Source organism: Chlorocebus sabaeus, chromosome 15 (assembly GCF_047675955.1).
Source record: "Chlorocebus sabaeus isolate Y175 chromosome 15, mChlSab1.0.hap1, whole genome shotgun sequence".
NCBI classification, from domain to species: domain Eukaryota; kingdom Metazoa; phylum Chordata; class Mammalia; order Primates; family Cercopithecidae; genus Chlorocebus; species Chlorocebus sabaeus.
Genome location: NC_132918.1, coordinates 20,669,801 through 20,682,828, shown reverse-complemented (window position 1 = coordinate 20,682,828; position 13,028 = coordinate 20,669,801). Strand labels below are relative to the sequence as shown.

The following is a 13,028-nucleotide window of genomic DNA, read 5'->3' as shown; positions in this document are numbered from 1 at the left end:
ACTTCCATATCATCCTTATGTTGTTCAGCACTGACAGAGGCTCTACACATTTTAATTAGAACCAAGTCATAATTTACGGTGAGCCCTTGGTTGGAAAAATCTGCAAATGTAAGAGTCACCCATTCTTTCTGAATAGGCATTCAGAAATTTTATGTGACTTCCTCACAAATTGCTATTAAAAGCAATCAGTAACATGAATTGGATAAAATTTTCATTCTCCACAAGGCCATAAAACAACTCCACGCTGGCAAATCAGTAGCGGAACCAGGAATTTACCAAGGATGTCTGACACCTAGTTCTGGAGCTCACCATTAAGCCTCACTTCCTCCCTTACAAAAATAAAAGGATACCCACTAAGTGTTTTTATACACTCTACTAATGCCTTTTCGCATACAACACTCAGTGTACTTTTCTCAAGATATTTATAGTTTCCCCTCTGAAGGCTTGTTTTTATATATCGTAGCAAGTGATGGATTAAGAGAGAGCAGGACGACAGAGAGAGGCCAAGTAGCCTACAAATTCACTGTACCTTGGCACAGTTTTCACATTCATAGTGCTTTCCACTGTCATGTGACATCTGGTGGCGAATTAAATTGGACTTCCAGTTAAATGCCTTGGGACACTGATCACACTTGTATTCCCTCTCTTCAGTATGTGACAGCATGTGTTTCTCCAGGCTGTTAAGAGAACAACAGATTTTAAAAGACAAAGGAGGCATTCATAAACAGAACATCATTTGATTGCTAATCCAACTGACAATTAAAGAAATAAGAAGGAAAAGGAGTTGAACTGAGAAGGAGGAAAGAGCAGAAACAGGCTTGTGACAGACGAAAGTGCATTTTATGTTTCCCGGACTGTGTCTCCTGGACTGTGTCACCAATATGAAGATGTGCTCTTGTTGTTAGAAAATAAATCTGATACAGCTGGCAGGGATTATCTGCCGATTTAAGAGCATGATAAACAACAAGCTATTTGTCCAGTTTTGGATTCACTACACAATTCTAACAGCAACACGTATTGCTAATACTCACTTAATTGAAACATAAACACTCAAACAGAAAGTGCTTAATAATACATAGGCAAGTATTCTGTCTAATGTATATAATCTCTAGTGAACCTAGGATGGACGGATGGATGGATGGATTGATGCATGGATGTGTGTGTGTGTGTGTATGTGTATACACACACATATATATCTATGTATACACACATAACATACAAAACCTAAGAACTGGGGGAAAAAAGAGTGTAATATTTTAAGTTGGTGCAGCATTTAAGCCCCCTAAAAGAAAAACATGATTAGAAGTTTCTCACAAGCATAGTTTCTCTGTTTTAAAGTTTAAAATGTTTTATCTTCTCAAATGTTTGCCTCCATTTTCTAAAATTTGTATATGAAATCTGCATGAATATAATGAAAAGCAAATATTATAGATAATGGATTACTGTGATAGAAGATGTCTGCAACACCTTTATTAATTAAATACATACACACATAACACACTGGGATACTACCCTCAAATAAAACAACCAGAGCTCCATGGTAAAATTGCCTATTTCAAATCCGAAGTATGAAATTCACAAGATGGCCCCTGAACATCTTGTTATGACAAAAGGCAAGAAATTTATAGATAATGTCCAAAAAATTAGGGTTCCAACTTGAAGAGATGCCCACTGACCAAAGGTGGAGCAAGTGAAGCATCAATAAGAACGGCAACTCTTTTATCAATAATGATATTCAAAACACAAACAGAACCTCACTAGTCACCCCAGGAAGATGCAGGAAAGTCAAATCGTTATTCTTAAAACTGGTAAATAAACGGAAAATATTTGTGCACATATCTGCTTTTCCTATGTGAACTGCACTTCGGGGTAAACAAATAGGCTATGAAGGGAAGGTTCTCTATGCAAAATTAATCCAGATAATAAATGATGAGACAATGATAGAGTTAGAATACATTCGTTTTGAGGCTCCTAAAGAATTAATGAATCCGGCAATCCATTATGTGACTTCGGGTAGAAATAAATGACACCATCAATGAAATCTTCTTGCTGAAACACTGAGCGTAAATCCCAACGAAGGCTTGGGATATAACTACAAGTCTACAGGAAATTAGAGGGGATGGAGAAAGATGTTAATACCACAATGATACAAACAGCAGAATCCAGACTGGAGGAAGCACTACAATAAAACAACTTGGTTTCTTCTATAATTTTCTATAAATAAATTGTAATAAGAGAAAGAAGGGGGTGGAGAGAGAGACAAACAGAGACAGAGACAGAGACACAGAGAGAGAGACTGCCCTCTGAGGGAACCTTTAGATTCAAATAGTCATAACAGACTTGCCAATCAATTGCTATTATTTTGATCTTTGTTCAAACAAAACACTAAGCTTTCTAACTGATGAAATTTGTGCTCTTACTGAATATTTGTTAATATTAAGAATTTTTTTTTTTTTTTTTTTGAGACGGAGTCTCGCTCTGTTCTCCAGGCCAGAGTGCAGTAGTACGATCTCCGCTCACTGCAAGCTCCGCCTCCCGGGATCACGCCATTCTCCTGCCTCAGCCTCCTGAGTAGCTGGGACTACAGGCGCCTGCCACCGCGCCCGGCTAATTTTTTTTTTTTTTTTTTTTTCTGTATTTTTAGTAGAGACGAGGTTTCACCGTGGTCTCGATCTCCTGACCTTGTGATTCGCCCGCCTCGGCCTCCCAAAGTACCGGGATTACAGGCGTGAGCCACCGCGACTGGCAAGAAATTATTTTTAATGTGGTATTGAACTTATGTTTTTAAGGAGTCCTTACTTTCTATAGATACATACTAAACTATTTTTGAATAAGACGATATAATGTCCAGGATTTGTTTCAAATAATTTAAAGCAGGTATAGTGACAAGATTGACTTCATGTGATAATTATTAAAGCTTAACATATGGGATTTAAAAAATACTATCCCCTCTCTAGTTTTGTGTATATTTTAAGTGCTCCACAATAAAAAAGTTATTTAGAAAAGAAAAAGTACCAACCAGGAAAGCATTCTTTTATTTTCTTTTATTTCTTTGTGGGATGAATACTATAACTATCAGTACCAATTAAGACCTTTGCACACCTAGAATAAATTATCCAGTGGTCATACAGACTGTGTGAGTGGGAGTATATGTAAGAAAATGGTGCCCATTCTCATATCTTGGTAAATTAGAAATGCATTTCCTACACATTTTCTCTTTCTCAGCTTCCTCCCCACACTCTATTCATACTGGCACAAGAACTCATTTTTCCTGCCCCATGAATCAATTGAGTTGGAAATGCTATTCTGAGCACGGATGGTGATATCTCTGTGAACAAAAGGTACTAGGAGAGTACAGGTATGTGGAGTCATAAGAAAGCCCCTACCTTTATCTACAATATGTAATCCTCTGTTTGTTACAGAGTGGAATGTTAATAAAAGAGATACCAACAACTGTCGTTAACATTGAAATGAGTCAGGGACATCCTCCAAAATCACTGTACAGATTGCAGTTCTCACTGTCCGTCCCCAGCAACCCATAAAGGCAAGCCATTGTATGATATATATGCCACTACACTATATATCAAATCATAAACCCTGAAATCTAGTGGCAAAAGATTGGCCTATATGTTGAGTTTTATTCCTCCCCCTAATTCCAAGGATATGGCTTAATTTTAAGAGTATATTATAAGTATATGGCATGTAGGGGTAAAAAGATAACAAAGCAAAAGGAATTTTCCCTTCTTTGCTTCTCCTAATCGAGCAGAAACTCCATGTTGTCCCATAGTATTATTAGCTTCCAGCTAATCAGTAATAAAAAGCACAAAAAAAAGCAAGTCACTTTCACAAAAGTAAATGTGCATTGCTTTCATAAACATAGAAGCAATCCAGTCAGTCAGTGAGACTTCTCTACTTTTCATGGAATTTTATCCCAATCTATAGAGCCTTGATCAGCCTTTTGAGTTCTTTCCAGCTCTTTTCATCTTTTGCACATCATCCTTTGTTTCTTTCTTGCTCCTATTTTTTTGTTTGCATTCTTTTCTCAAGATTTTACATAAAGGATAGACAGGAGAAGAATAGATCATGACCAGAAAGTAATTTTCATCATTTAAAGTATAAAGTGACAACACAGCATTCAACAAAGTAAAAAATATTCAGAAAATAAAGGTTCTGAATGTGGCTAGATTATATAATTTATAACCAAAAATACCAGTTGGATGATTAGTATCCAATTGCATAGTGACGTGCTTTATCCATATGGCTGGGCTGCCAAAATATAAATGTTGAGAATTCACACAATGCTAGATAATTAGATTTCCTTATTGTTTTCTACTAAATGTTTGACTGAATTAACTAAACTAACAGTTGGTTTCAGCATTATATAGAGTTGACTCAGGCTTAATCTTACAGCAAGGCAGATTAAGAGGCTTTCTCCACCCAAGAAGTATTGCTGTATACTCTTAGTAGGAAGTAAGAAATACATTTTAGTGTTTAGTTTGTCAATTTTTGCTTTATAATGCCATTCATTATTTTTTACAATACAACTGAAGGAAATCAACTTTATTTCTGACACCAGAGATATTACTTTACAGAATAAATATTTTCCTACTCATTTGTGTTTATCAGCTTCATTTTTTTTTAAATTTGGACACAATTATATTAAGGGGACATGCTTTTTTTTTTTATTACAAATCCACACTTTGCTAAACATATATAATTGATTTATTCTCTATGAAGATTTATATGAAGTGGCAGAAGTGAGTTTAAAAGGTTCTGGGAAAGCCCTCTTATTCCATAAAATGTTTACTCTCTAATAACTAAATTAGTCCTAAATTTTCCAAGCTAGATATTTATTCTTTCTATTCAATCTTCTCAACAGAAAGGATTATGCTTAATGCCTTTTAGTCATTTATGCCTTAAAGTGAACAACTACTAGATGAAATCCTTTCCTAAAAGAGGTGTAACCAAGAGAAGAGGATGTAGGGCAACACGTGAGGTGAAAATGAGAGGAATAAAAGGATTCAGGAAAGAAGGAAAGGAATCAAAAGGGTAAACTGAAGGTGAAATGTCAAAGACAAAGTCTGAGTAATTCCCATTCTTGAGTAAGGCCATTTGATATACTACCATTCCCATTTAAATATAATGTGATGTGCATTTAAAATTCTGATTACAGGTTTCAAGGATAATTTCCAGATTTAAAAGCAAAGTAAATGAATACAATTATTAAAATTATTTGTGGACCAAGGCAAAAATCATCAGGTAGAAACAAACAAAAAGATCCATTAACTGTTCTAAACTGTTCTGATCTTAAAGACCATTCTGTAGTACAATTAGTATATACTTTTCAAAAGGTAGGTTCTAGTGTTGTTATCAGCAATTTTAAAAAGTTATAGAATAAAATTTAAAAGGCTATAACAAGTTAATATGTCACTGAAATATGATTTTCATTGTATTAAAAATAAGCGTTAAAGAATTACCTCATTTACATAATTGTGTTTCTCTTTTACCTTTTAGGAAATTCAACACTTTGGGAAATCAAACAAGCTTCTCTTATTCTTTTATATATATGCAATTTAGATAAATTGTTGAAATTAAATCTATGAATTACTGCTCTATTGAAAGATCATTTACGTGTCATTAAGTGAATGCCAGATCTAGTCCTTTCAAAAACTATCTGAATGTTTCTAGGGGCAGCTTTATTGTTTCTTGACATATGATTACTTTAATTTGTTCCAGCACTCTTTATACTTACTCTAAATCGTAATTTACTATAAAGTTAAGCCTTCAGTTTTTAATAACACTATTTAATAATAATATAACATTATTTTTCATGTGACATCAAAATAACTAATTCCAATTTCACTGTAAATATTTGACAGATGAGAATATCCAGGCAAATATGATTTCTGAACATGTCACGAGTGCATTTGTCCAGCTTTTTAGAGTTCCAAATTTTCCATCTGCACAAAGCCTCAAAATTCAGCATAACATTGCAGAATAAATACACAAGTTTTGTGGTACAACATGCCATTTCTAACCTTTGCAAATCAGGAAAAACTTGGTCACATTCCTTACACTCCTGGATCGTGTGTATCTCTTGGAGATCATTCTCACTTTCGAGTTTTTGCTGAAAGTCCTCTTCAACCATTGAAAATGCTGAGTGAGGAGTACTGCACGGAAACTTTTGGTGATCTGCTAGTTCAGCCTTAGATTCAAAGAGCTGGTCACAGTCTTCACAGCGATATTGCCGTTCTTCTGTGAAAACAATTCAGGTGTTACTAGGATTGGGTGGTCAGGAGTTGCCATCACAAAAAAGCCAATCTTACCGAATTTTATGAGATGTAAGAGGTATTATTTGATTGTCATTTCTATCATGTCAATTTTAATGTGGATTATAAATATCATATGTAAAGAGCCCAGAAGAGAGACTGGAACAATAACATAAGCAATGGCTGTGACTAGAGTATATCCTCCTGATCAGTAAAACTTTATGACTAAACCTTCTCAGGTTCGGAGAATACTAAAAATAATAAATACGACTTACTGAGCGTCATATATTTTCTCAACACTGTATGTGGATTACTGGCATTCCTTAAAACCTGATTATGAGGAATTATAGGGCAGATTTTTATCCTAATTTTCAGATGAGGATTTCAGGTTCATAGAAGTTAAATGTAAACAGTCAGGGAGTATAGAGCTATGTGGTTGTGTAAGGTTTTGAAACCATTTCTATTTCATACACTTCTTATTATGCCAGTGCCAGGTTATCTGGAAAGAACATGGGGCACAGAGTCTGTATCTGACCCATGCTTAAGCCTGGTTAATGTCAGCAAACTTGGAAATGGTTTAACATTCATCATCACTAAAAATGGGACACAGGATGTTTTTAGTACCCTTCTAGGCTAATTTATGTTACCCCAGGGTCAGTGCTAATTGGCATAGCTTTGTTAAATAGCAAACATATCATTAATTTGCACTTTAAATTAATAAGATAAATAAATGGTAGTAGTGGGGTGTAGCGACAACAAGGTTATAAGATGTCAGGTAGTGATGGTATTGTTTCCATTTTTGTCTTTTGAATAGCTTTCAGCCCACTCATAAAGCCACACTCTGCACAGATCACACAGGTACAATCACAGAAGTCTTGAAAAGAGCTCACACTGATAAAAAAATACCCACGACAAACAATATGACACATAATCCCTCTTTTATAGACCTATGGCCAAGGAAGACGTTACTCTTCAATTGTTCATTGACTGAATGTTTTTGGGGGAATACTTTAGTCACCTACCAAATGTTAGGCATTTTTCTAGGGAATGAATATATAAGAAATTTAAGGGGATATACATATGAACAAAGAGACTGTGATATATTTTATGGCAGATGAAAGCATAGGGCTTAAAGGAGCCTAGAGAAATAGGACTAATCCATCAAATCTGGGGAAAGGAGGTTCAGAAAAGGCTCTGTAATGAGTAAGAATCAGCCAGGTGAAGTGGAAGGAGGGGGCACATTTCAGGTAATGGGAACAGCATGAACAGACCAGTGATGGAGGCAAAAAAGATGGCACATCCACAGAAAGGTAGGGCTGTAGTGAGGTATGGTAGGTTCACAGAGCACACGTAAGGGAGGACTGCAAAACGAAGTTGGAGGGGGTGCAGCTCACCAAGGGCTTTGTAAATCTATGCTAAGAAGGAAAACAGCCACTGAAAGTCTGAAAGCAGGGATATATTCAGACTTGGTTTTTAGAAGAATTTTCCCCAGTTGCAGCAAGAGAAGTCAAGCAGAGAGACCAATTGAGACACTGCTGCAGAAATCCACATAAGATGCTGGTTTAGTTTAAACTAAACCAGTAACAGTGGTAACAGAGAAGTAAAGAAATTACCATGTGGATTCAACAGTTTCTCTTTGGATTTAGAGGGTCGAGAGAGAGAGGTGTTTTAAGATTCAACAGTTTGTCTTTGGATTTAGAGGGTCCAGAGAGGGAGGTGTTCTAAAAAAACTCAACTTGGCTCTAAAGACAGGATTCTCAATGACATTAGCTAGTTAATAGAAACATTTCCTATAGTTTGTAATACTATTCATATGTTTAAGATCTATATTTAGGACCTCAGCCAAGAGTCTGAACACAAACAGAATCTCCAGGCTACATAATGCATGGAAAAAGCCTAGGTATCAGAGACAGCAACGATCTTGGGTTGAATGCTGACTCCACCACTTACTAGCCATGCATTCTTGGACAATTCACTTAGCCTAATTAGCTCAGTTTCCCTATATGTAAAATGGATATAATATCTTTCCCACAGGTTCTATGCATAAAAGAGTAAATGAGACAATATAGAGAGACTATATAATATCTATCATATAGTAGGTGTGCAATGCATGTGTTTTATTTTCTTTCCTAGGAAGAGTTGAATCCTAGAAGTATAAAATACAAATCATCATTTAAATATTATAAGAAATATATGTAACATATGTAGTGTATGTATGGATATAAACATGATACATTGAAAACAAGAAGCAACTGATGGGTTCAAGAGTGTTGTAAAGGAAAGTAATTTATGAATGGCAGCCCTAAAAGAATAGTCGTTTCTATTTAGAACTTTTGGAGTATTAACCTAATCATTAATATTAAAAAAAACAATTGTTTGAAAATCTTTTTAGGTCTAACATTTACAGATGAAATATTCATTGCACCAGAGAAAGCCCAGATTGCAGTTTTTTATCATCTAAGAACTCCTTGCTGCCACAAAGCCCTTTCCCATTGGGCCAGTCACCCCCTTCAGGCTCAAACTCTACCAGGCTAATTGGGAACTCTATGTTTCTAAAGCTATTTGCATGTCAGAGTTGCTAAGAGGAAAATGAGCACCAAAAGCGTGCCCCCCGCCCCGCCCCACCACCCCCGCCAGCCCTCCCCGCCACCCTGCAAATACCACTACTCTTGTATAACCTACAAAGAGGCAGAATGCAGTCCAAAGGAAAAAAATGTTCAAGTAAAGAGAACCCGCCAAGAGTGGCAGCTTCCTGGAGATATAAAAGCAAAAGCTGAGATTTTCCCATCTGGGATGCTAAAGGGATGGAGGGTGGTGATCCCTGATTCTATGGTAGGTTGGGATGGGTAATCCTTCCCAATGGAACTTCCAACTACAAAATATTCTAAAGATGCCACTAGATTATGCTGAACCGAATCACATTATACTAGGAGACAGAAAGAGGAAGAAGAAAAATATATATTAAATTTCCATCTCAATGATACAAATCAATATAAGCAAAATTTTCTCTTTATCTGACCTAAACATGCATCACTACTGATGATCATTATTTTTTATTATCTTTTGATTTAGAATAGGCCACTGGCAAATAAAAATTCCTCTGCCTCGGTGGCGGGCGCCTGTAGTCCCAGCTACTCGGGATGCTGATGCAGGAGAATGGCGTAAACCCGGGAGGCGGAGCTTGCAGCGAGCTGAGATCCGGCCACTGCACTCCAGCCTGGGCGACACAGCGAGACTCCATCTCAAAAAAAAAAAAAAAAAAAAAAAAAAAAAAAAAAAAAAATCCTCTGCCTCTAAAATTTCTTCATCTGTACATTTTTCCCAAGGCCCCTTCCCTGACACCCCTCCCATATAGTCATATTGGCTAAGATTTTCCTGCAGTAGAAACTTTTCCCAGTAATAGAACATTAGATGACAGAAACATTCCCTTGATTTAGGAAAGCTCAAAATCAAGCCTCTGAAAGGCCCCTACACAGTGAAAGGATCCTCACCATAGACTAATGCATTGACAAAAGGCATAGCTAGGTGAGGTTCTGCGCAAATACTCAAAATTCCTTTGACCTCCACTTTAAGGAAGACCTCTGCTTACTTCAGCTTCACTGTAATAGTGGCCAGATGTCAAACCAAGAAAATAGCTGCTTCAAGAGAAGGAACTTGTTAAAACTGACATTGAAAAGCCAGGGAAACTAACAAACACCAAGAACAATGGACGCTTTCGATGCTACTTTATAGTTGCAATGATCAGGTGATAAGGAGAGTGGCGTGAGTGGTACCAACCGTGGATATCCGGCGCCATAGTTTCATGGGGATAGTCTTCACTCTTCATGAACAGCAGAAGCTCCTCTCCCGGCGCAATGTCTGCAACTACTCTGTAGAATATCTTTAAAGAGAAAATAAAGGGGGATGGAATCAGGAAAGAGAGAGATGTATCTATATTAACAAAGGGCAAGATATACACTAAGATACCTGTACATTTTGCATCAGCTTAACGAACATCTTTTTCTTTTTTATCAAAAGAAGTGTGATTTCCTGTTTTATATACTGAAAACGAGCCCTCTGGTGACAAATGGAAAGCTGTGACTCTCAAGCCAGTTCACAAATCTTTTCCAAATCCTACTTCACAAATAAAATTTTCTTAATGCAAGGCTAGCTGCGTCACATATATCCTGTGTAATATTTAACGAAGAACTTTCCCTTCTCTGAATCCTCAAAACACCCTAGCAAACCACACATACTCACAGAGTTTAATTCTGCCTGGAATTCTCCAGCAGTAGCCTAGCTTACCTTGCCCCTTCCCCACTTAAGCAAGTTTGCAAAAGTAGCACCTTCTCAACAGTGTGTTTGGAAGGTAATCGTTTGAAAGGACATGACATAAAGGATCATGACAACAAAGGAGAGTATTTTGTTTTCTCAAAACTTAATCCCCTCTCTCACCAATCAGAAGGGTGCTCCCATACCCAGGTCCTGCCCTCAGGCTCACCTCCTGATTCTCTCTCTTTGAAAGTAGGCATTACGTGTTTTATTGATGCATTTATCGGGGTGGTGGAGGTGGTGCTTATTTCCCTTGCTTTCTAGCAAAGTGCTGAGGGGAGGAAGCATTTAATAAATCTGTTAATGACTGACTGAAAAGCAATGGAGCAAGTATGGAAAGAACCCTGACCTGAAATTTCCAAGAGCCACCTGCTTTTCCCCTGGGCAGCTTGGTGACTTAGGCAAGTCATTGTCCAATTTACCTGTCCAGGCACCAGGTTTTTTTTTTTTTTTTTTCCATTTAAAAAGGCTTTTAAGCATGAAAATCTTTTAGATGTTTATTCATTCTACCAAAAAATGTCGTTAGTTTTTCATTTCATTCTAAGGTTATTAAACAATCCCATAATCAGATAGAGGTTTTAGAAGAAAGAATGAAGTTCTACGATTAACTGTTGAAAATGAGACCAATTATATCATACCAGAGTATCTTTGCAAAACCCTACAGTACTCTGAGAAGGAAATTATTCCTTTGCCTCATATATTCTTCTCTCTCTTTAACATTGCCAATGAGTCTTTTCTCCAATCTTCCTACTGAGAATGTCCACAAACACAATCAATCTTTTTTTTTTTTTTTTTTTTTTTGAGACAGGGTCTCATTCTGTCGCCCAGGCTGGGGTACAGTGGCACGATCACAGCTCATGGCAGCCTCAACCTCCCTGGGCTCTGGTGATCCTACTACCTCAGCCGCCTGAGTAGCTAGGACTACAGTGTGCACCACCACGCCCAGCTAATTTTTGTATTTTTTGGTAGAGATGCGATTTCACCATGTTACTCTGGCTGGTCTTGAACTCCTGGGCTCAAGCAATCTGCCCATCTAGGCCTCCCAAAGTCCTAGGATTACAAGTGAGCCACTGCGCCCAGCCCAGAATCAATCTTATTAAGCCAAAAAAGTCCAGATTCTAAATATCTGAGCAACACACATACACACACACACACAAAAAAACAAAACAACATCACAACAACCATCATCATATTCTAATAATATATTCTTAGGAGATAGTACTGTTAACTATGGTTTTTTGCAACATCACTTGATTTTTCAAACTAAGAAGAGCTGCATAAGTTGATGTCTTATAAGATCAGCAGAAATGCTCATACTTTAATTTTATTTATCTGTTTATCTTTTGGAAAGAAGAAGACTTTGTACGTGCCTCTTTATTCCAGTAGGTGGCTCTAAAGTACAATTGTTTATTTTTCTATAACAAGACCAGAGCACAAAATTGTGCTAAATTTGAAAAATAACTTAATGAGTATTTTCTGCTTAGCTTCTTTCCTGTCAAAATAGAATATTTTTTTTCATTCAATAGTAGTTGAACTACTATAAGCCTGAAGCTGGTTTATAGAAAACAATGCTAACATAAAATGTTGCTATAATATGTTATAATATAACCTAAGAATCTTCGTATTTGTCCACAGATAGAATCCAGACTATCTTGGGAAAATTATTCCTTGTTATGGGCTGTTTCTATAAAAAATAGTTTATTTGCAGTTTGTATCCTATTAACCCTAGTCGTTCACATTTTCTTTTCCTTGGAAGTACACTGAGAACAGTTCTTTTTAAAGATTACCAGATTTAAAATAATAATAAAATAATGTGTGACTTTGTTTTTTTCCCCTAAATCTTCCAGTTAAATACTTATAAGTACCCTGTTTCATTCTGGAGTTCTATTTCCCCTTAGAAAACAATGGACTTCTCTCAACAGTTTGAATCACCTCTTTTTTTGGCATCTCTCAAAGGTTTAACTTATTAGCTTCCTTTCCAACAACATGTTGACATTTGAATTGTGACATATTAGAACTTTTCGGTGGCTTCTCGGAAATAGTGAGGTTAAAGAGACAATAACCTGCAAGACAGTAAAACAGTGCAATTGTCTCTATTGGGGAATACTACTTAGATATGCATGTCAGGTCATTTTAAGAGAGTATTACGATATCGTTATTTCTTTGTAGTCCACTATTAATCATGTCTCTTTTAATTCTATTTTAGATTTACTCAATCCAATGTGAACAGTCTAAGAAACAAAAGAAATTGATGGATACACTGTAACTACATATTATAAAGACAATTCTCTTTGCCAAGACATAGATCACCACTGTAATTTCCCTTTAAGTGTCCAGATTGTCATGTGAAGAATATTGAGTGAATAAAAAATAAAAGACACGGAAGAGTGTTGATGTTGGCTTTATTTACTGGAGGTAAAAGGTGACATTCCAAGCCATGAAAGGCAA

The 13,028-nt window shown here is 36.5% G+C and overlaps 1 protein-coding gene across 15 annotated transcripts in view; it reads right to left on the bottom strand.

Moving 5' to 3' along the window:
• Positions 1 to 13,028, bottom strand: part of MECOM (MDS1 and EVI1 complex locus) — a 608,842-nt gene that overhangs the window by 38,104 nt on the left and 557,710 nt on the right. For all 15 annotated transcript variants that reach the window (XM_007972155.3, XM_007972157.3, XM_007972156.3 and 12 more), the window contains 3 exons: positions 10,047 to 10,149; positions 6,039 to 6,255; positions 530 to 677 (listed from right to left, as the gene is read on the bottom strand). In XM_007972155.3, coding sequence (XP_007970346.2) covers positions 530 to 677; positions 6,039 to 6,255; positions 10,047 to 10,149 — 468 coding nt within the window. The remainder of the gene's footprint in view (positions 1 to 529; positions 678 to 6,038; positions 6,256 to 10,046; positions 10,150 to 13,028) is intronic.